The 27,100-nt window shown below is 38.4% G+C and overlaps 1 protein-coding gene across 1 annotated transcript in view; it reads left to right on the forward strand.

Annotated features, from left to right (window-relative positions):
- The first annotated feature begins 9,309 nt into the window (after positions 1–9,309).
- Positions 9,310–27,100, forward strand: part of brinp2.L (BMP/retinoic acid inducible neural specific 2 L homeolog) — a 106,408-nt gene continuing 88,617 nt past the window's right edge. Inside the window, exons 1-2 of the mRNA XM_018258481.2 lie at positions 9,310–9,950; positions 23,825–24,120. Coding sequence (XP_018113970.1) covers positions 23,876–24,120 — 245 coding nt within the window. The 5' untranslated portion in view covers positions 9,310–9,950; positions 23,825–23,875. The remainder of the gene's footprint in view (positions 9,951–23,824; positions 24,121–27,100) is intronic.

A 27,100-nucleotide genomic window follows, 5' to 3' on the forward strand; every position in this document is an offset into this window, starting at 1 on the left:
TGTATCCAGAACAAGATAGCGCAGAAGAATCAGAATGCCTTTGCAACACAGATGTTTTTTTTTTATATTTTAATATTTTACAATATGTCATCTTCATATGGAAGGCACAGAGGGGTGTGATATTGAGAACAGGTTGGATGCTTTGATACAAAATTATACAAATTAGATGACATGTAGTTAACAGAGAAGGGGGTGGCAAAGGTTATTTTTCATCTGCCACCTACAAAGAATAGGTGTACTGCATTCCTTTGAATCCCAGTAACTGAGCCCTCCCTACTCTATCCCTCTAGTTGTAGAGATCTACTAGTTATTAATAAAATTACCCTGCACCCAGGTTGGGGGAACATGAAGGTGATGCCTTAAGGCTCTTATCTGCCAGCTTGTCTTCTTTCCAGAAAGGCACACAGCTAAGGACACTGACATACAGGGCACTTCATTGCCAGGCATGAAATTTCCTCTTGGGAGATGAAGTGTCAATACCTGCCCCTTCACATTATATGCAGCAGTCCTGGGTGATTGCTTAAAAATGCCTCCTTCCGTATTTGTGGGCAATTACCCAGGATTGCCACATGTAATATTTTTTAATGTTAAGAAGACGGTAATGTCATGACTCTTCAATGACCATGGGAGAGGTGTCCCGCTGTACAATGAAGCTTCCTGTGTGACAATGCCCTAATTTGATCGTGTATCAAATTCATTTTGCAATATTAAGTTCATTTTATAAAAACTTAAGAGGGAAATTTGGTGGAAATTCCCTTTCACAAACTGAGGACACAGACACCAACAGGGCCCTATGGTAAGGGGTATGGACAGGGCACCATTGCATTCCCTGAAGCTGTGCTATGAACATTGCCAAAAGATGGCAATGTGATAGAGGGGGACCCTTGCTGTGATCTATCCGGTGGGCCCAGAAACCCCAGTCCAACAGTGTTCCTTCTCCTCTCGTGCCCCTAACAAATACAGCACTGCCAAAATGCAAGAAACATTGTATTTGTGGCAGAACGGTCAATGCACTCCAAAATGGAGCTCAGAGGCCTGCTGCAATTCATACACTGCTTTTCTTAAAGTAAATTACTCCTTTTTTTTGTCTTGGCCTGGTGTAACAGTCAAAGGCTACTCCAGTCATTTAGTATTGGTAATCTGTCCCTCTGGACTCTGGACTGCTCTTAATTACCTGAGCTTATGGTCCAACTCACTATACACTATATACGTATATATGCAATATAAAGCTTGTGCTACAAGTCTAACTAGTAATTTAGTCTGATTTATAAACAGCATACTAAAAAACAAGTATACCTGTATTCTGCAAATTAATTGATTACATTTAGAATCAGCTCTGTAGCATTAGCTTCTGTGACAGATACAACCTTACTTTCTACTAACTGTATGTTTACACAATTTCCTACAACCTCAAAGCTTTGCATCTAAACAGCAGCTCAGAATAGTGTCATTGACACTAAAAAGATAGCCTAACTATATCAAGAGATGGACGGCAGTAGAAGCAACTTTAAAGGTGTGTATCATTACTGTTAGAGGGCTGCTTCTTGTCATAGGTCTGGAAGAAGTTTGGTTGGACTGGGGTTGGGGCCAGGTGGACATAGGGGCCCTGCAATTCCTGACAACCTCCCACATGCATGGACTAAACTGCATGGGCTGCTCTACCTAGAGAGTATTACAGTAGCTCCATATCCTATATCTTGATTACTGATAAAAATGTCCTGTGAGGCTGTAGATCTGCTTTTAATGGTTAATGGACAGCTTTGAATAGAAAACCTGACTGAAATCCTCACATGACCTTGCTAAAAATCACTCTCCGAGGGCACAAGCTAACATTTTTCACATCCCACGTTCAGCTTATTTCTAAAGGACAGAGGTACAATTACAGACCAAGAGAACTACTCAAAAAAATGATAAGGACAAAATTATGGCTGAACTGCACAGTAATACCTTAACACTATGAAATATCAGAGACCTACACTATGACATGCTAAAAGTATCCCAAACCATTCTACAGAAAATTAGAACGCTACCCAATTTAGAGATATTATATGATGGGCAGTGTAATTGTCTTAAAATATAGCTGGCAACAAGGCAAAGCAAGAAGAAAGGGAAAACAAAAAAAAAAATACATTATGCAGCTGTTTTAAACCCAAAGGATATGTTTATTGTCTGTTCTCTTCCTCAAGGCTTAACTACTTTCCCATAAAACTACAAACTAGAATGAAGAGGCTAATGTTTTGCTTACTGTTAGAGAATGCATTTATGTACAGTACTACTGATGTAAATGTACTTATAAAACAAAAGTGGCATCGTTTTTTTTCTCTCTGTATACTGCACTAACCTTGAAATGATGGAGTCATCTTTGTAGTTTTTTCTTATTTGGCCAATTAAGCTGATTATAGCAAGCACTATAGAAAACAAAACACATGTCCTTGGAAAGCATATTTTGGCCTGCCAACAACATATGCTCCTCCACCTCTGCAGTTTTCAATACAAGGTGTAGGAGGACAAGGTTGTAACCAGGGAAATAAACTTCTTAAATAAATAAATCTACTTTGGTTAGGTAGCGAGGATCAATGTTATATATAATAACTAGTATTACAGAAATAAATAACGTTGGATGAATGGTAATGCTCATTCCTTTTAAAGAATACTTTTGCCTAAATGCAAAGATTTAATTCAGGCCTCCAAGAAAGGGTTTGCAGAAATCTGTTATCTGCAAAGATCATTTGTTCTAGGGATCAGGCTTGTCACATAGAAACAACTTAGTTTAGTGGTTTGGCAGGCCTCCAGAAGAACACCCTGCGCAGTGCGGGAGATAAAACCAAACTACCCATACAGTCAAAGACAGAGAAAAGGAGGCTGCCCTTTATGACTCCATAACCATGATGATTGGCTGCTGCAGAGCTCTTTCTCCTCAGATCTTTGGAAGAATGGAATTGAAAATAGGTTGAACAGGGGTTGAAAAGAATGAAATAACATTATTAAAAAATCTCTTGAAATTGCGGTATACCACCATTGAAAAACATGAGTTCAATGAATGGGAATTGTGCAGAACATTTTTTGCCTGTTGTTTCACTCACAAAAAAATATTTTTTGTTATTTATTAAACTAAACAGGGCAAGCAAGCAGAGTGAAGCTACTCCATGTTTGGTCCTTGTGAAGTAAATAATAAGATTGCCAGAGCACAAACAATCCCCCATCACCCCTGTCTCCAAAACAAAGGGAGGTAGTTGTACATTGCCAATCTAATGTTCTACCTCACAAGGACCAAACATGCAATAGCTTCAGCGTCCCTATTTGCCCTATTTAGCTCCTCTATGGCGCACTCGCCGGCACGCTTCCTGGTTTATGAGCCGGCGTGATTACGTCACGCGCTGGGGAGCGAAATTCAAACAGTATAAAAGGGGAATTCAGTGTTCTGCTAACTGCCCATTGTTAGGTTCAATTTGCCTTGTTGGTGCTTTATTATGTGTATTCTGATTGATCTACTGTGTTTTGACCCTTATCTGCCTGTTTGACTCTTCTGACCTTCCAATATTGACCTTGCCTGTCTGTGACTTTGTTGATCTCTCCAATCCTGAACCTTTGCCTGTCCTCCGACTTTTCTATGATCTCTAATCCTGATTCTGACCTGTCTGACTATTCTAACTGCTTGTGCTGGCCCAGCTTGCCTGTTCCTGGTGGTGCTCTTCCTTCCAGTATACTGGTGAGATGATTGTGCCCCTTTGCTAGTCCAGAACCGTTAGTTGCACCTGTCTCTGTTAAGACCTAGCGGCATCCAATAAGCCGAGGGCTCCTCCCGAGGTGAAAGGCAGCAGTTAAAGGTAGAAGTGAGAGCCGAGACCAGGGAGCTTAGCTTGGGTTCTAGATATAGGGTGCCGAACGTGACAAAGAACTAACAAAAAAACAAAAATGCTTCATGATTAAAGCTATAGGAAAAAAAAATGTTGAGCACAAGCACAATTTGTTGAACTCATGCAGAACAAGTAGGTATATTAGTAGTAGGTTTGGTCAGTGACCTGGAAATGGAATTGGAATGAATTGTGTCTAGGAAAGAACAAATAGATTTCCTGATGTCAAACAAACATTTATTAATATAACCAAAGCTTTAAAATGGTGAATGATGACTGAAGACTGGTCAACCTGTAACAAATAGCATGGGGTGTTCTGAACTTGACAAATTCAACAACTGCAGTGTGCTCAGAATTGAGGTGATGAGAACTGCTTAGATAAAGGTAGATTACAGACTTGTGAAGATCAGGAAATGAAACATACTTTGAGAGGAATAGAATGAGGGATCAAGGATTTTTTTTTAAAAAAAAATGTAAAGCCTACAGCCCAACATCAGACATGTGTGGTTATATTTGCAGATGGACATGAGGGGGTACTCCACTCCTACATGATCAGCACACACGCCAGTTGTATAGGTTAGGGGTGGAATTGGGGCCATGCCTACACTAGCAACAGATGAATTTAGACTGGTTGGAGGAAGAAAGCTATTCTAAAGTTCCAATGTAGCCAAGACAATTACACAAAATGTCCTAAAATAAAGTACATAACTGAACTGTTTTTATCATTGTACATGCAAAAGCAAAAACCAGCTGGGTGACACAAAAAGACAAAAGTCAAAAGTCACCTAGCAAACAGCTGGAAGACTAACACACTGGAGAGTTGCTCTCTTGATGGGTAGCCTTTTGGAGCAGGGTCGGACTGAGCTGGGACACCGGGAAAAAAGCCAGTTGACACCCGGCCCTTATGGGACCCGGCGTCCCAGACCTGCTATTGGCGCTGCCCCCCAACCTCCATTTCTGAATCTGGTCACGGTCACGAGCAGGATAAAAAGTAGGTCTGGGGGCTGGAGGGGGTTTGCAGCTGGGGCAGGGAGGGGGGCTGAGGCTTCTAACGTGTCTTTGCCACTGGGAGGGCCCAGTGGGTGTGTGGGGGTTCTTAATTAAGTTGCAAAAAATGTCTGGCACAGTTTTTGTGGGTACCCAATAAACTGCAAAAATCTAGCAGAGACAACCCTCTTTGGTGAAGACAGCAGACAACATTATCCTTGAGAAAGTAGTATGGTGCATTTGAATGGCCACAGGAATATGTTTATTTGCCACTAGAACTGTGTGGGGATATATATTGGAATGGAAAGTAGACATCCCTATATGTGTGTGTTTATATATATATATATATATATATATATATATATATATATATATATATATATATATATATATATATATATATACACACAGTATATATAAACACCAATGCGAGAAACGCACTACCATATGTCCAAATATGTCCTGAGTGCCAATCCAAATTTTTATTAATTCTACGTATATCAGGTGACGTCACTCCGAGGAAATTTAACAACACAGCAATTAATCAAGCAGCAGTGAAGGTTTATGGTATCCTATGTTTCTGCTTCTAACTGGAACCTTCCCCTGACGAAGGTTCCGGTTAGGAACCGAAATGTAGGATACCATAAACCTTCACTGCTGCTTGATTAATTGCTGTGTTGTTAAATTGCCTTGGAGTGCCATCACCTGATATAGTATATATATATATATATATATATATATATATATATATATATATATATATATATATATATATATATATATATATATATATATATATATATATATATATATATAAAATATATATATGTGTGTGTGTGTGTGTATATATATATATATATATATATATATATATATATATATATATATATATATATATATAGATATATATATATAGATATATACACATACACACTAGTATCCATTACATTATATATTCTTTTAGTGGATCTGAAGATTTGTTGAATAAAGGAGCTTTTGATCTAGCTATTTGCTGGGTCTTTCTTTAAAAGGGATATTATCAGTGGAAGATTGAGAGACCCTTTGAAACAACCCACACAAATCCATTTGTCTGTGATTATAGTTGCCTACTGTGGCTCCCTTATAAGGATGCAAGGGCCAGGTCTAAGGGAAAGTTGTCTTTTCTGAGGTGGATTGAAGAAAAGATGGGTCAAATCTAGGCACTCAGCCTTCCTTCTGATAGAGATTTCTGGATGGATTTGATATCTGACTACTTGGGAGTAGTGATGAGTGAATCTGTCCCTAAAAATTTGTGAAACGCATTGAAGACAATTTTTGTACAAGAGCATCTTTTTTTTCTCACTCCAAATTCAATAAATTCAATGGGCGTTTTTTTCATGCTGTGACCTTTCTGTCTCTGTGACTTTTTGTCCAAATGCATTAAAGTCAATGGCCATTTTATCTCAAGTTATTTCTCAATGGGTGTCTTTTCTTATGAGTTTTTTGTCACAGAATATTTAGTGGCAAATTTTTGATGCAGTTTTGCAGAATTATTTGGGAGATTTGTATCACAGATTTTGCTATTACTAGCCTAGCTTTTGTATGGGTCAACAACTAGTCTAGCTTTTGTATGGCATCAGCAAAGCTGCTCATTAGGGCTCATATCATAGGTGCCACAGATCAGTGAATAATATTCACCTAGACCTGCTTTTGCATCCTGGTCTAGATGTACATAATGGCATTTTTTGTTGTACCCATTGGAGTGAAATCTTTAATAACCCCCAATACCAATGGAATTTTCCCATTTGTCTGTTCATTCTTCCTAGCAAGTCTTTTTACTGGGCCCCCAGTTGGTCATCAGTGGTATACAGTGCTACGCAATATGTTGGCGCTATATAAATACATGTTAATAATAACTACCAGGCAGCAGACCCATGAGGACCAGAAGGTCTCTCTGCTTTATGGACCCACAGCTGCCACTTGCCACCAGCCACAAAGAAAACAAACATGTGATGGAGGCCCAAAAACATTTTTTTGCAAGGCGGCCTGCTGATCGTTATGCCACTACTGGTCATGCTGCCTGGATTTAGGTCTACTAGCTTCCCACTGGCCTGTGATGGGCCCTACTGTTGAGACTGTTGAGAATGCAGCGATATGCTTATACCTTGCTATTAACCAAGGTCTAGACTTTGGCATTTTAAACTGTTTAACCAGTTATGTGCCTTGTCATGGACTCTTGTTTGCTATACCTACCCATTGCCATTTGCTTTATTATGACCAGCTTAAGCTGGCCATAAATGCAAAGATCCGATCGTTCGAATCCTCGAACGATCGGACTTCCCCATCTCCCGACCTGCCACTAACCATTCAGATCAAATAAAGTAGTAAAAGAACAGATCAGCCGATATTCTGCCCCTGACAGCAATTGTACGAAAGTTATGTCCAACAGATGTAATAACAGTCTCCCACTGAAAATCGCATGATCGACAATACATGCAGAGATATTATCGGCAGCCGACAGAAATTTTTTAACCTGTCGGATCGACCAAACGACCAATAATCTTATCATCTTAGTTAGCCAATAAAGGTATCACCTTTACACCACTTTTGTTATGCTTCATATCAAAAGTTCTACCCTATAACTACAGCAATTGCAATAAAGCAATTACTCTTTGCAAGCATCAGTCCTCTGTCTAAGCTCTGAATCCTCCTATTGTTTCTGTCTGTTCTTCTGCAGACCCTACTCTAGACTCCTAAGGACTAACAATGGCTGACTTTAGGAGATCCATGAATGGACACATGTAAAGCTTTTAAAACCCAATAATATCAGAGAACCTACAATAGAATAGCCACCCAAAAGAAATACTTTAAACCAAAGCATATGCCAGGAAATTGTTCAAAAAAGAAGCAAAGCCCCTACTATGTCAGTGGTGTATGCTTCTTTATTTCCCAATATACAGTATAGGTAACAGATATATCGAAACTACATGCACATGCCATGAGTTCCTTTCCCTTTAGTTGCAGGTATTACATAGGTCTTATCTAACTCTGGTTATCCCTACAAGTTAGTTATTAGCTGAGAGTTTAGTAATGACCACCGATAAACTGTTTTTCTGCAATGTAAAAGAAAATCTAATTCTAAGCAACTTTTCATTACACATTGATTTCTAACATTTATTGCTTTTAAAGTTGGCTGTTTATAGTCTCTTTTCTCTCTCTTTTCTGACAATGTAGCAGATATAATTCAATGTTTATGGGTTTGGCCAAAAATAAAGGATTTCTAGGAAGCCAATAGACACATATTAATGACCCTTATCAGCGAAGTAACTACTCAGCAACACCTAGGACACCAGAAAGAACACTAAAGGAGAGGCTTGCATTGTGTGAATGGAGGCTTGACTGAGGGGAGCTGAGTACTGACAAGTTGTTTTAGTGGTATATATAATCAGAATCTGTAGTGCAGCAAATGGCACACTACTTTGAGTGGCAATTTAATTTGCTGAAAATGTGCAATGAATGTATACTGTAACATTTCTTATGAGTACATGTTCTTTTCATATACAAATGGTTTACAATCCATCTAAAAATGTAATTACACATATATATTTTTAAAGGAGACATTTAGTGTAAAAATAAGAAAGTGTCAGTGCGTTATACTGATTTAGATATAGAAGAATTGTGCTTAAAAAAGTAGTGTTTCAGGCTGATTTATTGGATATTTCTGCAAAATCCCTGATAATCCCTCCCTTCTCTTCCACTTCCTGCTTCCTGAATTCCCAGGCTGTGCAGGGAAGCCGGCAGCTCTCAGCTCACTGCACTGTAGGACAGGAACCAATTAGCAGCTAGCAGGACCTGATAGGGAACTGAAGCCTGTCTTTGCTTGTGTGACTGCAGGGCTGTGATTGGCTGTCCCCTTCCTACTGTGCTTCTGGTAGGGACTGTTAGGACATGCCCACCCCCTCATTTGAAACACAGACAGGGACCTGTGAACATCTATAGGGAGCTCCAACAAAGGGGCTTTTTTTAAAGATAATATTATTTTTTAGCACCATGTAAAAGCAACACCATATTTCAATTATAATTGCCTACAAAATTAGGGTTTTTTCATTTATCCTATATGTCTCCTTTAAAGTTCATACACACACACAGAGATATATGTATAGAACATTATCACTTTTCTAGCAGAAAATGACATGGCATTATGAGTGTTTTAGTATAATTACTTATCATTGGATTATAGCCCCATTGCTGTCTTATAAAAGCATGAAGGTCGTGATCTGTAAATAAATCCAAATGAAACAGAGTGTGAATCCAAGCAGATGTAACCCAAAAGCAGTTGACTGCGCTATGGCCAAGAAAGTGTTAAACACTAGACCCTAAACCTGTCCAATAATAGGACGCCCGAGGGTAGCTTTAGCCAATCATTGAGCGGGGAGGGAGTGTCTTTGTGTGCTATTGGTTCATGCGAGACAGGCATGGAATGGGGGAATGGAAGAAGCAGAGAGTTTTCACACTGACTTGGGGCTGAACTGGAGCTTGAGATCCTGCAGGTAACAGTTCGGAGCCGGGAGAGGAGAGCGAGACAGTCACACATACTGAGAGGCACAGATGGCTGACCGTTGTAGTACAGGCATATGGGGCTTGTGGAACTGACAGTTAGTCCCACAAAGGGATACAGATCGGATCACACAAGGGATGATGAGATTGACAGTAAGACAATGGCGAGCGCGCAGTGCTTGTAACAGTGCGAGTAGCACGGAGCTGCCAGTGACCTTATAGACATGATGGAAGAGTGACATTGGCACTGGCACAGGTTCCCCTCCTGTATACCCGCACAGACACACACACCGTGGGCTGCTAGGATTGCTGCACGCGTGGGCCGCCGGCTGACTTCCTGACCTGGGGTCCCGGCATTGCATTGGAATTCTCCTTGAGCATTAAGAGACAGACAAGAGAGAGACTGCTGGAGTGGAACCCGCCCGAGTGCTTGTGAACTTTCTATTCCTAGCAGCTGATTACTGAGCAGCCCACCGAGGGGATCTATGGGCTTCTATGTATGTCACAGCTAAAGCCATGGACTGATTGGCAGTGCCCAGCGAGTTTGGGGACCCCTCCTGTATTGCCCTTTTGGTAAGTCACTGCTTACTTGTATGTTGTGCTTAAACCTTTTTGTCCTTTAATGCCTTCAAATATATGGGGGTGAACTAAAACTCCCAATAACCTGCAACAACCGTAGGAGTATTATTAGTTCAGGAAAAATTGAGCAGCAAACTTGCTAATATAAATGACCTGACATGTATGTGCATTCTGCAGGATCTACACCTAACTGTGATCTATGGACATATACCAACATAACAACATAAACCCAAGAATGCATGTTTGAATGTATTTCTCTATATATACATACATCTATACTTAAAACACACACTATATATATATATATATATATATATATATATATATATATATATATATATATATATATATATATATATATGGTGTATGCATAAACGATCCTTCTGCCAGATTAATGTAACTACATAGTGCTTAAAATCACCTGCCGGAGAGATGATGGTATTATTCCGACCAATACTGCTTTCTTCACTCAAGAAATTCATGCAGAGCCCGGCATGGGTTAAACTTCTTCCCCTGCAATAATACTGTAGGGCACCACTCCATTGACCTGTTCTTTACTTAAGAGACCCACAAGGCATTGCTTCATTAATCACTTTATCGCTGGTTTTATGTTCTCCATACACTGCAGGAAAATCGAATAACCCCCTTTGTATAGAGGATCGGTGATCCCCTTGCTGACAGAGAGGCCAGGAACGCACAGAGCATTTGGCCTCTGTTTCAAACCCTCCTGTCATGTCTGTGTGCTGTATAGGATCATTTGTGAGCAGGGAGAATATTAAGGAAATAAGTTAGGGGTTAGTGCTGATCAGTCCCTGCTGGGTATCTGTTACTCATGTTTAATCACAACCAGCTCAGGCAGACTTAGAACACTTGCATGGAGTATTGGGAAGCAAAATAAGATTGAAAGTTCTAAATATTTATCTTCCCTTATTCTATGTCATCTTAACAGTTTCACCTTTAATTTTTTCCTGATTGAGGTCCCATGGGCATTGCAGTCTCCTCTAAGAGCCAGAGATGAATGAGCCTAGGGATGAGTTAATGGTGCCCATGAATAGCAGCCTGTATACCCTCACAGCTGTGCTGTCATGCTCCTATAGGCAGATTCAGGTTCTCTCCATGCCCCGGGGCCTCATAACAGGTTGTTTATGAAAAATGGTAAAAGCACAAGGGGCCATTTAAACTCTGTTTTAAAAGCTGAGCTTGTCCTGCAGCTGAGGACTGGGTGGCACAGATATCTGGTGATAGAAGCGTATAATGCTGTTGCCAATCTGCCAGCCTTCCAATTGATTTTCCTATAATGCGTTGGGCTTTTCTAAAACTGTTCTTTCTCTATTTACAGTCCTGATTCTTTCTGCAGTTTATCTAAAGCATTATCCATGCTGTGCTGAGTATCTGCCTGCAAAGGGTTAGCCAACACACAGGATTGCTGCTGAGTTTGGGCAGTGTTCACACTCTGTATGTGCTACGGTGCTGCCAGTCTATGAGGCTTACATTGTCATCAAAGTTTTTCATACAGAGATAGTATTGGTGCAGAATAGGCAGAATGGTGTATTCATGACATAGAGTAAAACAATGGTGCATCTGCTAGGCTGAACCTCTTTATACAAGGGCAAAGCATTCAGGAAAATAATAGCTCATTTGTGAAGGCTTTTCCAGCCATTGGGTAAACGAGGGACTGGCTGGCAAATGTTTGTCACAAATCCAGATATAAATAAAGCCAGCAATAACACTGACACTTATCTTGGCAAGACTAGAAAACAATATGTGCCCATTTAGATTGCATTGCCTTTTGCAGAGCATCGAACTGGAAGAGAACTCATGTCACCCAGCAGATGATGTTTGTAGGTGGCGGATAAGATAAAACAGCATGGTTTTAATCCTCAACAGTCTACTTTTTATATTAACATCTAAACATGTCTTCTTTCTTCTGCTGTCCTTTTCCCACTCTCCCTCTCTTCATTCTGATAAGCTGTTGTGTATAAATACCTCAGCTATATCTTAATAACATCACTAGCATGTTCCCAACAATCCTTTCCCTCGCTCTGATCATGATCAAATTCTATCTTATATCTTTCATTCCTTCCTCTTTCTCTCCCCCCCCAATCTCTGGTCACTTTAACTTGCTAAGTCTCTGAAGTCTTTTCCTACAGTGTAATTCATGATGTAGGTGCAGCTGATCAGAAAGAGGGTCCTCCAAGCCAATATTCTAAATATGTTTAAATATATTATCTATTTACCAACTACAGTATTAACAGCAGTCCAGCATGTAAGAGTTTGTAGATGTCACAGCTGTGGTTTAAGGGTCCACAGGTGCTTAGTTTTTGCAATTTTGTATAACTAAGAAAAACTGTACAGTAGCTGCTGTATATGATGTAATATTTGGTGGCTTTTTTCATAGTTGCGTTGTGTCGTGAGCACCGAGCAGAATGGACAGAGGGTGTGTCAGAATAAGACCCTTTAAAGCTGGCATATGTCATTTTATCCTTCCCCCTCTCCTTCCTCATCAACTAAAGGGATCATCCTACTGTCTATATAACAGCATACACCTAAATATATAGTTTATTCATTGTAATGTGTAATACAGAGCACCCAGATATTATCTGTTGGTGGTCAGATGTATTATTAGATGTTAGTTATAGTTTAGTAGTAGATACCATTACCAGTCGACCAGAGGTAATGTCAAATATCGCAGACATGTTTTTTAAAGGAACAGTTCAGTGTGAATATAAAAACTGTGTAAATAGATAGGCTGTGCAAAATAAAGAATATTTCTAATATACTGTAGTTAGTTAGCCAAAAATGTAACGTATAAACGATGGAGTGACTGGATGTCTAACATAATAGCCTGATCACTACTTCCTGCTTTGCAGCTCTATAACGCAGCGACATGAAGGGGGACCACATGGGACATAACTGTTCAGTGAGTTTGCAATTGATCCTTAGCATTTAGATTAGATTCAAAAGCAACAAATATGACCCTATGGCCCCCTCAAGTCTCTGATTGGTTACTGCATGGTTACCATTCAGTGTAAACCAAGAGAGCTGAAAAGCAGGAAGTAGTGTTCTGGCTATTATGTTAGACATCCAGTCACTCCAGCCTTTATATATTACATTTTTGCCTAACTAACTATATTAGATACATTTTTTATTTTGCACAGCCTATCTATTAACCTATTTGTTATTTTTACACTGAACAATTCCTTTAAAAAATTGGCAACATTGAAGCTTTTTTTTCTATTGAAAAAGCAGTTGAAACATAGTGAGTAGGAGGTTCTCTAACAATAAAGGGCATGTGTATAGCAGTTTTAGGGTTGCCACCTGTCCGGATTTGACCCAAACAGCCCGATTTTCAAAAAGGCTACCCGGGTCAAAACAATGAGCCTGGTAGGAAAACTGGGCAGGATCTCCCTTGATTGGAATCAGCCAATCACTGATTGCTATATCATAACCCTGCCCCATGATGGGTCTCGCTCTGCCCACAATGTCACTGGCCTGCCCCTCTGAAATCATGGCCCCGCCCCCCCCGGTTCAATACGTGGTCAACGCAAAGGTGGCAACCCTAAGCAGTATACTGAGTGAAAAATGCATGATTTTGCCCTCCCAAAGCTGAAGCAAGGTGCCACAAAAAAAAAAAACGCCCACAGGCTAATGTAGTTTGTGCAAAAATGGCGCACAACAAAAAAGTTTTGCAAGTTTTTCACAGCTTCGGCAATTTTATGCGGGAAGCAAAATGGGATCAATTAGCTCATCACTAGCCCTGACACAAATGACATTGCTTTATTTATATGTACCTAAAACTTTGTGGCTAAACAAGAAGTGACTGAGACTATGCTGAAAGCTTTACAGCAGAATATGACACAATTTATTTGAATAATTGTAATAAAATGCCAATGCCAAAGACCTTCTTTTACATTGATCTTACTACATTGTGGCTTAGTAGGTGGAGACATGTAAATGAGCACCAAAGTGTGTGACCAGTGCCTTCCAACATGTTGTAGTGAAACAGAATTGTGTTGCATGTTTACAATAGATGTGCCTGTTTTGTAAAATTATATTTTTGACCGTCTTCCATATTATAACCTTGGCATCAAGCATCATTATTACCGGTGGCAACCCTATTGCAGAGGTCCTCTCTGTAACCAGGATGTGTGGGAATAGAAGACACAGCTGTGTTCACTCATTGGCTGGTCACCTAACATGTATGTGCACCCTTGGTTTGTGTGTGAGCGCAATGCTTCATACAAGCCAAAAGGAAAAGTATAGTATTAAAATGGCAGTTTTCCTATATGGCACTATCCAATTGCATATGCTGTAAGAAAATGTTTTATTTATATGCAACAGGGTTTTACATATGGGCATGAGCTTCTATGTAAGTTCTGCATTATCTAGGCAGGGGTCCCCAACCTTTTTTACCCATGAGCCACATGCAGATGTAAATAGAGTTGGGGAGCAACACAGGTATGTAAAAGTCCCTTGGGGTGCCAAATAAGGGCTATGATTGGCTATTTGGTAGCCCCTATGTGTACTGGCCTCTATGAGGCTCTACTTGGCACTATACTTAGTTTTTATGCAGTTAAAACTTGCCTCCAAGCCTGGAATTCAAAAATAATCACCTGCTTTGAGGCCACTGGGAGCAACATCCAAGGGGTTGGAGAGCAACATGTTGCTCACGAGCTACTGGTTGGGGATCACTGATCTAGGGGTTGCTCTCCGACCCCTTGAATGTTGCTCTCTGTGTCCTTAAAGCAGGTGCTTATTTTTGAATTCGAAGTTTGAAAGCAAGTTTTAATTGCATAAAAACTAAGTATAGTGCCAAGTAGAGTCTCTTGTAGGCTGCCAGTCCACATAGGGGCTACCACATAGCCAATCACAGCCCTTATTTGGCACCCCAAGGGACTTTTTCATGCTTGTGTTGCTCCCCAACTCTTTTTACATTTGAATGTGGCTCACAGGTAAAAAAGGTTGGGGACCCCTGACTTAGGGGTATAGTTTCCCCTTAATGGTGTTCTGTGCAAAATTGGGTGGTGGTGACCAAATTCTGCACAGTAAAGAAGAGCTCAAACCGAAAGTCATTATCTAACAATTTTTTTGTTCACAATACTGGGGACATTTATAATTATCATGATTTATTTATATAATGTCTACATATTCCACATCAAATGGTTCTATAATCCCTGTAAAAGCTGTGTAATATGTCAGTATCTGATATACATAATTCGATGTCAGTGCTGTGAAAATAAAGCGGTAAAATATAAGAAGCGAATATGCCAGAAACTGTACAGCACCTGACATTCCTATCTCTAAAACAGTCGTAAAATTGTATTTGCTTAAATATCTCTTGCATCTTCCATTCTATAAAGAATTTGCCAGTCATTGCTCTGGAAATCACACTGCAGGCTCCATCAACTTTAGGAGAATCACCTTCAGAACCAAGTAAGACAAATCATTGTGTCTGCCCTCTATCTAACCTTGTGCTTTATAAACAGCTAACCTCTGTTCCACACATTACAATATTGGCAGATAAACCATTTAAAGCTGAGAACACTGACAAAGCTGTAAAACAGATGTGCATTATTTTTACTGTAATGTTCCCATGGACCTGTTCACCTTAACAGCTTACATTAGAAAACTGAGAAACCTATTTTAATGCCAGGAGTGGTTCCAGGGGGTCTGTTTCACAGTTTCAGGCAGTAAAAACCCTTGTTTGGCTTAAAAGTTGTGTGTTTGTTTTGTGTGTAAAATAAAGGTTGTAAAATTCACAGACAGCTACAGTCCAATGTTTTATATAGATATAAAAGAATCAATAATAATTCCTTCCATAGGGGAGCAAACATTTATGACATTAGTTTATATTTAAGTTGATTATTCTAACAGAAGGTTTTTTAGCCTGTGGCTCTACAGCAAATGTTGAACTCCCAGTACCGTCAACCTCTGATTAAATGTGCCTTAAACCTTGGACTTTTAGCCATTATGTGTAATAGGCACAAATGCTGCTTGATGGATAACTGAGTGCAAATTGAGACCCCTGATAGTGCTTGAAAGCCTTCACTATGATGCCCGAATACTTCATAAATTTAGCACTGTGTGCAATCGATAGCATTTTATGGCCTCATAAGAGCTGTGATGGCAGTTTTGGGGCCTGGATGCTGCATGTTTCAAAGCATAGCTTTATGTTTTAATGCACAAGGATGCCTAATTTGCGATGATGATCATTCATAAAAATTGTTATGAACTGTGATGTGAAAACTACAATTTAAATGAATTTATCATTAGTGGCATAGGGGACACATTTTATTTTAATATCATAAACAGAGGATTTTTATTTATTTAATTATTTTTTATAAACGGCACATAACTTGGCGTAAAATAGCAGGTTTGGAAAATTGGGCCCTGTGTGGAAAAAGTGCTGCTGTCGGCTCCCTCTGTTGGGTTCCTTAATCAAAACATGGTCCAAATATGTCTCCAGCAACTTTCCTTTGCACTTTGCACGGATTTAAAAAAATAGCAATTTTACCATCTTTTGTGTGTTTTGCATTAAGAAGCAGTATCAGAAGGATAATGACCATTCTGGTACCCTGTTTCCATATAAACCTGCAACCCTGGGAATGAGTCAAATATGCAGTTCAACATCTTTTTTAAATATAAAGGCCATTAAACAAAGGAAATCCAACTGCAAACAAGTCTTATTTTGGTGGAAATATTAATTTAATGCAAAATTAACTGTTTTGTGAACAAAATGTTGGACTACTAATTTTTTTAACACTAAATCTTTTTAACCTGGAATTGAACCAAGAAGCTGTTGATTGCAGTGCTTAGGGTTTACCCCTTTCTTTCCCTTGGGTAGGGGGCGGGGCATGTGACATCAGGGACAGGACAGCTATCTAATTTATCTATCTGTTTTATAAATTTTGAACACACAAATATATTTTGGATTGCATTAATCATGTGCCAACCTTACCAATTAAGCAGCTCAGTTTCAAGTTATGCAGAGATCTAGAGATTTGAAAATTTCTATAAAAGTACATGTGGTTGATGAATGTATTACATGATGTTTATTGCATATTAGGATTGATTTTTGTGTTCATTACAACATTAAAAAAGAAAATGAATTAAATTGCCGTTATATATGTCATATCAACTGTAATTATATTATTATAATACACAAGAGCCACGAATATCCTGTAAATTATAAATGGTGCCTAGTGATGTCATCAGTTATAATCAGAGCTTAGTGATGTCATTTGATTCATGGCTCACTGAAACTTGTTTATTATAAATAAATAAAGTATCCCCTGTTGCAAAATATAGGATATTAAAAGTCACCTCGGCGTTCCATGACCTGTATAAAAACTCTCTGCCTTCAGCCTTCTGCTTTTATATGGTCATGCAACTCCTCTGTAATTTATAATATCCTTATATTTTACAAGAGGGGCAGTTTATTCACTATATAATATAATTATATTATTATTATTATATAATAACCCAAACCTTTGTGTTTCGGGTGTCTGAGTTCCTTCCACAGTCCACATCACACTTTATTTTGCTTTTGTGTGTTTGTTCTTGTGAATGGCACTATGGAATATGCCTGCACCATGTACACGACAGATAATATTGCATACAAATTGTTTACTTTTCTGTTTATGCCCACTCCTCTACATCACAAAGATGATTACATTCCAAGTGTGTGAGAGAGAGAGAACAAAAAGTTATAATTCATTATCATTTATTTATACAGTAATAGCAAGGTATGTAGTACTTTGCAATCATTTATAATAAACAGGGGTCATGTAATAATTTATTATATTACATTAGAGTTTAATAAAAATCTGAGCTGAGGGCCCTGCTCCCAAGAGCTTAACATCTAAAGTAGTAATGACTTGTGTTAAGTTATTTGTAAATTAAAGTCCCGTATTTTATCTATTCAATTAGTTATTGGGGGTGCATGCAGGGGAGATCCTGGCCCCTCCGCCGCCTGAGGCAGCAGCAGTTGCTGCCCCCCCTCCCCCGGAAATTCACTCTTAAAGTACCAGGAGCAGCATTTTTGCTGCCCCTGGTACCTAGTGGGGCGCTGCCACCTGAGGCGACAGCCTCAACTCGCCTCATTGGCGGAGCACCCCGGGGTGCATGTACTCTTATGGAAACGCACACGTTTTGATGTGCTGTTGACTAGCCTTAAGGCTGTTTTTGTTTTCGTAACTGGTATATCTTTAAGGTTCAACTTTTATTCCTTTCTACCTATATACCATTATCTCTATTTTTTAAATATCTAATCTGAGTTACTAACATGGCTTCAGAACTGTTACACTTATGTTATTTTATAAACAATGGAGGCAGTTTGGAAGCAGAATTGTTGTCTGAAGAAATGTATTGATGAATGTTAATCAAACACACACACAAACACACACACAAAAAAACCCTCTGTGCCCAAAGATGTAAATAAAGAGACTCCTTCCCATGCAGCGCCTTATCACTTGCAGTACTGAAACCATGCACCACAGGTTTCCATCTTCTGGTGCAAGTGTAGTGAGATAATTCATAATGGGAGACTTATCTTCCTCATTACAGTCCTTGGTTGCCCTTGGGCTTGTTAGTTCTACTGCCTTCCTGTAAATTAGTTATTGCACTTAAAAATCATCAGAATTGGGTCTCATAAAGAATTAGCTATGCTAGTGTCTTTCCTATAATGCCTTAGTGGTTGTGCAAAAGCATTGTTAAACATTAAAATATTTTGGCATAATGTCAGAGAAACATCTGACTTGCACTCAGCTGTCATTTACAGGCATGCCATGCAGCTTATCCTGAATTCAAATGGAGGAAATTCAATTGTAGGGACTGAATCAGAGATTAATGCCAGTGAAAATGCAGTGTAATTTAAAGCAATTTTGTGGCTTTAATACTAATGGGTTTTCATTGCTGAGAGAAAACGCACGTATTACCTATCCCTTATTCTCTATGGGTCTTTTCTAATGTAAATGAAAAGTTACTGGAAGAGTCAGGCAGAAACAACATGCCTGTGACTAATCCCGCTTTCCTACCCCTTCTGTTGATCTTAAGAGTTGCGATTTTGAAGCTTTCCTGCCTAAGGATAAACTTACTATTAGCAGTAAATATCCTTTTGGCTTTTTTCAGGGTTTGTACCCACAGGCCATTATCAGTAATTGTGTTCCCAGTTTGGCAGTTTAGCAGTTTGCAAACAAGAATGCCTTGTAATATTTACTGTTTTACTTTACTCAAGACTGTACAATAATCAATATTATCACAAGGGTCCTGTGGAAAACATGTCCTTGGTATAAGTGTAAGCTCTATTAAGCGTTTCACTCTGTCCCTATTGTATCAATATTAGTGTGAATATCTGCTATCAATATCTTGTACTGATATTTTATTATTATTCTTTACATAGCGCCAACATATTCCAGCTCTCTTTACACACCATTCACAGGAGTACTGGCCCCAGTTGAGCTTTTAAACTTTCCCCCAGCTGAACTTTCACACACACAATTGTCTACATCAGGAGACAATTAGGCAGGTAGTGCTTGGCTGGAATTGAACCTAGGGCCCCATCATGCCACGTTACAACTAAAATTTTAGCCTTCCCAGTGTTTCCCAGTGTCAGTAGGCACACTAGAGAACAAGAGTTCAACAAGCGGCTTTAGACATTGTTAATGAATGGTGTTGATTTGTGCAACGCCTGTGTCACTTTTTGAAGAGCTTTAAATGCACTTGCTGCAGTAAATAAGCCCTATATTTTGGCTGCAGCTGTTTTCATTGTGAACAGTCCCATAGGAAATAAAGGAACCAAATTCTGTGAAGGGTTTATTTACAAGTAGTCCCCATTGTCAATGATGCTCTTCATAGAATTGTAGTCCATGGTGACTAACAATTTAACATATTTTTTTTTTAGGCTAATTAAGTCATCGCTTGGCTTTTTTGTGCTCTTTTCCCTTAATGAGGTAAAGCAGGGAAGATGTGCATAAAATACCTGTTATTATGTTTTTAACCTAATAATATCATGCTGTTTATCTAATATCTGTCTTGAAGGTGCTAATTAAAAAGTGCTGCATACATAGGTAAATTGCTCAGTTTTACTGTCTTTTGCCGTTTTGCTTCATATAATTGACTAATTATGCTATTTCCAGCCAAAGCAATACAATATGAGATCGGGATTATACATACATGAAATTATAAGCCATTACACTCAAATTCTTGCAGTTTGCTTTTGAAATGTATTGTTTAACGAACAGATAAACCATGGATTTTAGTACATTTTAAAATAATAAGCTGGAAATTTAAGAGCCAGCCTCAAAAATTGAGTTAAACTGGCCACAGACCCATCTCCCGACCTGCCACTAACCATTACGATCAAATAAAGTACAAAAGAACAGATCAACCGATGTTCTGCCCCTGGCAGCAATCGTACGAAAGTTATGTCCAACCAAAGTCACAGTCTCCCTCTGAAAATCGTACGATCGGCAATACTTGCAGAGATATTATCGGCAGCCGACAGAAATCTTTTAACCTGTCCGATCGACCAAACGACCGATCTCCGCCGGACGAAAAAATGTCGGGACTCTTCACACACGGTCCAAAATCATCAGATCTTTGCATCTATGGCCAACTCTAGACAGTCATAGTCATTGGAAAGGTGCTTGCGCAGGAATGTAATAATGTAGTTAAGTTGGAGCATTAGAATGTTGAAAGTGAAATGTAACTGCCTACTTCTGTAGAAACTGTTACAACATATGTAGAATGCTGGGGGTTATTTGATAACATGGACAAACATTTTACTTGTGCAGTAGTCTAAATCGAACAGTCTACTAACATTTTTGTCTTTTCTACAGCAATTGCAATAATAAAAGTAAATGATTGATTGGATGTCGCTTGTCCCTGAACCTGAGCCTATTTGGCAATGTTGTTCTATAACCATAAAAATGCATGCATCCCATTCATTTAGCTTTGTTCCAGAGATAGAGCAGAGGTAGGCTGTTCTTGCCAGAACTGAATGAATGAAGAACCAAGATCCTGTGGTTCTGGACAATCTCCATTTTGTAATGTAGACCAAATGAAACAGCAACATCGTTATTTGAATATTTTTGAAACAGTAAAAAGCAAATAAATGAACATCCCTATTATAGTCACAGTTTTATTTATATATATATATATATATATATATATATATATATATATATATATATATATATATATATATATATATATATATATATATATATCTATAACAAACAAGGGAAAGTTGTGCTCACCACTATTTTTTAAAACCATTAGGCGGGGGTGCAATGAGGGTGTGACCACAAAATACATATAGTCAACTACAAGAGTCCTCTGCACTCAACCCATTATCAATATATTTAAGACAGAGACATTTTGTGCATACTGCTACTAAAAAATGCCTTACCCTTTAAACAACACAGGGATTGTTTTTCCATATATTGCAATATATTTAAGATGGCCAACTACGTCAAAGTCATCCCATATCTGGCCAGTCCTATGCTTAATTTTCATCTGATTCATTAAGAATTCAATTGCTTAATTATACATTTTACAAAGGGAATAAGTTTTACCTGCAACTTACTAGCTGCTTTCAAAGTAAAACTCCCAAACTTGGCTGCCCTTTTATTAGACACCAGTGGGATCACCTATCTATATATGTACTTCCAAATGAGTATCCTCACTCCAAGGCTAATAGTTTCAGCAAAGGGAGGAGTGCACGGTAATCTTCCGACCAGCACACCCTGTTATAAAAACGCAATTATTTATTGCTGCATAGTATCAGCCCCCATTTGGAGCTTTTTCAAGGTTTTTATCCTTGAAAAAGGTCCTAATGGGGACCGAAACGTCGGGCATTGATACTATGCAGCAATAAATAATTGCGTTTTTATAACAGGGTGTGCTGGTTGGAAGATAATTGGTGTATATATATTTTTATATTTTTCCCCCGTAAATTTAGGGACAGTCACTGTTTAAAGGGGACCCGACACCCAAATAAAATATTCCAAATCCTATTTTATCATGTTAGTCAAGTAAGATGAACTTTACTTACACTGTATAAATGATTCATAATCTTGTTTCCATCAGTCTGGGAACTCATAATTCTAGCAAGCAGGCAGGAGCCATTTTGTGGACACTGTTATTAAGACAAGCCTTGCATCATCTCAGAATCTTGTTTGTGCACCAGAATGGGGGACCCGATGTCCATCCCCATGCCCTGGCTACACAATTAAATGGTTAAGAGAACTGGGAAATGTGGGGAGAGCAGTGACATCTAGGAAGTGCTGAATGGAAAGTGAAAGTAATTGCTTGCCCCGCCTCTATGCCTAAGGCATAGAGGAGGGGCAGGTATTATTTGATTGACAGTTGAGATTTTTAAACGAGTTTACAACAGCTATGAATGCTTTAATAACAAAAAGAATGGACTTTTATTATACAGCTTTTTATGTCTGGGTGACAGGTCCACTTTTTGATTTAGGGAGAAAAACTTAAAGCTGGCAATGTGTTGTCAGTCATATGTTTATTATTGTTTGCCCCCTCCCAAGGTTGCTACATGAAATACAAATAACTGAAACTAAATTTGTAAACAAGTAATATCTGTATGTGTGTGTGTGTGTGTTTCGAAAAGCCCTCCTCTATAAATGCATATTTGTAGCATTGTGGATCGCCTACTGTTAAAATTAAGGATACTGGAAATCCAGAGTGCTTTTATTCAAGGCACAATACTCCAAAGTGCTTTTTATTATCTTTATATTTCACAGTACAGTGTACATTACTTCTGATACAATTTCTGCATGAGAGATTGTTAATTCCAAATATTTATTGGTGTTCAATAAATGCAGATTTTTTAAAAATTTCGTTTAGTTTTATTATGGTGCTTTTTATGTACAGAACTCAATTAAAGTTAAGGAAATTTAAGGATTTCTTTACTACTGTCAGCATAGTACTGTCACTGTCAGATCTGGAGTCACTGGAGGCATTTCAAAAGAGGCGCATTTCTGGTTTCGTTATTTCCATTACCTCCCTATTTAACTTTTTTAAAACAACTGCTTTGTATAGGGATGAAACACCTAAATCACTATACTTGCACATAAATTAAGTGGGTTATTGCAAAACTGAGAGACACTGAAATGCTAATTTGTTCAGGAAACAGCACTACTGGAGTAGCATACAACTGAACTTGCATTAGCATGGCTGAGTCTAGTCTGAAATGAAAGTAAATAAGTTCATGTGTTGTGTTTAGTAGAAAACACAGGAATGAGCAAGCCAGTGTGTGAATTACAGCAAAAAAAAGGGAATTAAGCGAATGATGGGAATGACCAATATATAACATATGATCTCATACTCTTGTACCCCACAGACCTATTATTAATGGTCATTTGGGCTAAAGTCAGTCTCATCCTAATTCTACCCAATTTTCTTTACTCCATAACATCTCTAATATACATAGGCCATGGATTCTCTGTACTCTAAACTGGGTCTTTGTACATTACTTTGTAAGTTTCATATAAACCGAAAATATTTGCTTTTTAGGGGTTTTTTTTTTTTTACCTTTTTGAAGGAATTTCTTTTGTACTAGTGTGTAATCAATTGCAACCATTTCTGTTGCTGAAATAAGCAGTGTCACTGATAACATTTGTTGTTTATGAGAGGTTAGACTGAGGGCATTTTATCTCGTCGGTGACCAAGGACATAACATATAATATTTTTCAACTGCCTTTTCTGTAAACTGGAGACATCTTGGAATTATCAAGAAATGTTAAAGTAACATACAATGAAATATATAGAGTGAAGATACATTTTATGTAATTTAATTGCTGCTTTCTTCTCTTTAAACACATATCCCTTTCTTTGTTTTCTGACAGGGAGAGTGGGCGTGAGGGGGAGAATGAAGCATCTTGCTGCGTTAGAGAAGTATGAGGTGGCACCGGTACACCCGCTCTGACTGGGCATTGCTGGTGGTGGCATGGTTGTATGTAATGCAGTGTTTGTCAGCTGCCACAGCAACAATCTCTAAACAACATGGCCCTGCTCCTTCACCTGGTCAGGCATCTTTGGACTGGCTGCTTAGCAATAGAGGACCATTTCATGGAGCTCAACAATACATGGACTTTACAGAGCGGTACCAGCAAGGGTATTCAACCAGGTATCGAGTTCACAGGTGAGAGAGAGTATGACACTAGTCATATTTGTGATAAAGTTATGGTGTCCCTTAGCCCAACAGAGATATTGGGGCCTAAGTTAGGCTACACTGTAATATGTGCCAGTTAATGAATAGAAGCAAATTTAAGCAGGAGAAACATGTCAGGTCTTAGTACCAATCCTGAATCGATATTTACTTTCAGTTCAGAGGCCTTGGTATATAAATCTAGGGTATATTAAAGTAAATAATAATAATAATAAAATAAAATAGAATAAGGCTAGAAATGCTGTATTTTGTATACTAAATATAAACATGAACTTACTGCACCACAAGCCTAATCAAACAAATAATTTATGTTATCAAAGTTGGCTACAGGGGGTCACCATCTTGTAACTTTGTTAAACATTTTTGCAAGACTAAGACAGTGCACATGCTCAGTGTGGTCTGGGCTGCTTAGGGATCGTCATAAACAAAGCTGCTTGAGTTCTGCATAGCTGGGAAGTAAGGTGGGGGCTCCCCCTGCTGTTCATAAGTATGATTGTTTCCCTGCTCAGCAGTTAGGGACCATCTGACAATTCCTATCCACAGCAGTAAATGAAGGGAGAATTTTACTGCATACAGTCAGGTTTCTTATAAAAACGGTACAAATTTTTTAATTGAAGTATATTCGAGATAGGTTTCTTTTTCATTAAAGAAAGTAAAAATGGGATTTTATTTTTTTGCTTTTACATGCACTTTAAGGTTCTGCATTCTGCATTTAAGGTTTGGGAATGAGGACAGTGAGAATAAAACATTAGATTTACCAGAGGAAGAAATAAGACATAAAAATAAGGATATGGTAGGTGGCGTTTGGCTTATGAATCATTGGGCCAGATTGAATTCAGTGAGAAAAGGATTTACCACATGAAAAGTCATGGATGAGATTCAATTTAAGATGCAATTCAATCCTGAAAAATCTCACAGTTTATCATGTGAAAACTCAATTGAAGTCTATGGGAAAAAACTGGAGCTGATTTTGGTGAAATGTTTTTTTCTCCTCTAATTGAATCCTTTTTATAAGTTTTCACGTGACAAACTAGGAAATAACTTTTTCTCACTGAATTGAATCTGGCCCATTGGGTGGAAAGTAGTGGATTCAGATCAGATTTGTGCAGAAGTGCCCATGGGCCTCTACTATTACCTTTCTTGGAATGTGTGTAAGCGTATACTTTGCATTTTTTTTAATTTAACTATTATAACTGCAATTATTGCTTTCAGTGTTCTCTTTTCAGTATTATTCCATATCGATGCTGGTTGGTGGAACTCTCCTAGCATAACATGTCTGTGGTTATAGGAAAACTACAGCTAAATTTCAAGTTATATTTACATGACAGCAATTGTAATTGTAATATATGGATGATATAATTCAAATGGCTTTAACAAATGGGTAACAGTATTATGTAATGTGTAACATATGGGTAATTATATCACATGCAGGTGACACTGTTTTGTAGCATATGGATAATCGTATGGGTAATCAGTCAGTCTGTTTTTTTTTTAGTAACACAAAGGTACTTTTGTATCCCAGGAGAACAGATACCACTTGTAGCATAGCATATATCCTTGCTTAGAGAGAAATTATATATGTGGAATTGCCACTGACCTACGATTTGTTAGTCTTTAAGCCATAAATTTCTATCACTGTTGACATTAAATATTGGACTAACAAACTACAAAACTCTGTGTGTAAGCAATGTTGTTTAACAGGGTGCCGACCTAGCTACTAAATACAACACTTCCTTTTTAATGGATAATTTTTTTGGAGATAATTCTTTAAAAGTACTTTTAAAAATGGCTTCTAATGACCCACAGCTCATTACATAGACATCTCTGGGTGATGATTGATATTTGGAACTGAAACTAAAAACTGAACATGTGAATCAAGATACAGCATGTCTGGAAGGAAGGTACTTTATCCTTTTCTCAGTACTGTTGGATGAAAAATAGTTATTTTTTTTAACAGTTTTTTGACAGTTAAGTTCACCTTAATATGAATGAACTCCAATGAATAGGGTACTGTATTAAGTATTTTTTCAACACTTTTCATTGTTCAGTTTTTTGCACTTGCTTGTAGCCTTTAACAATCCTCCTAGTACAGACCAAGTGCTTTATCTATATAAGTGCACCTGGTTTCCTATAGACATGCACTCCCTTTTCTACAGACAATATTACTGCACTCAATAATGCTTTTTTTCTTTAAAGAAATAAATTACTGGGCTCAGTTCCTTTTTAAATCTGCATAGTTCTAAAGTAGAAAAACAAGGTTTGCATGCTCAGTATATTGAAGGGGTGGCAATGGAATAATGCAAATGCTTCAGCACACTGTTTGCAGACCCCCCACTTGCCGAAGCATGTGCCTATGGAATACAGCTCAGCAAGGCTCCTGGTGGGAGGCAGATGGTAAGTCCTTATACTTTAGAGCTCTGCAGATGGTGTCATCAAGTCTACATTATTTTTTTTAAAGATTCCTCAGCACTATTACATTCTCTTTAGAAATGTCAAATAATAAGTCACTTTCACAAACTCCTGGGCAAGTGCAGAGAGTGAGTGTATAACTCCTTAAGGGATCACTACCCAGTGGGCATGTGCAGGCCAACTGAGCACTTGCAGTAAATATCTCCTTAAAACATTTGTAAAATGATTTATTAGATGATTAATGATTCACATTACAGTTTTTCCTTTTGCTGTTTATTTAAGAAGGAGCTATGCTCTTCACTGTTGTAAGCACAGCTAGAGCTTAGTCTGAAAAATATGCTAGAGACTGGTGGAACTCTACCATTTAATATGTTATTAAGATTTGCCATTAATAGTGCAAATAACAAATGTTATAGTTGAGTTGATGTAAGGTCTGTATTATCCAGTGCAGTGCTGTCCATCTGGAGGCTGAATGTGGCCCTCCAAAATAGTTTTATGGCCCCAAGACTGCTCAAGGGTTCCACTAGCCCCTTTGCTGATTGCT

Source organism: Xenopus laevis, chromosome 4L (genome assembly GCF_017654675.1).
Source record: "Xenopus laevis strain J_2021 chromosome 4L, Xenopus_laevis_v10.1, whole genome shotgun sequence".
Classification (NCBI taxonomy): domain Eukaryota; kingdom Metazoa; phylum Chordata; class Amphibia; order Anura; family Pipidae; genus Xenopus; species Xenopus laevis.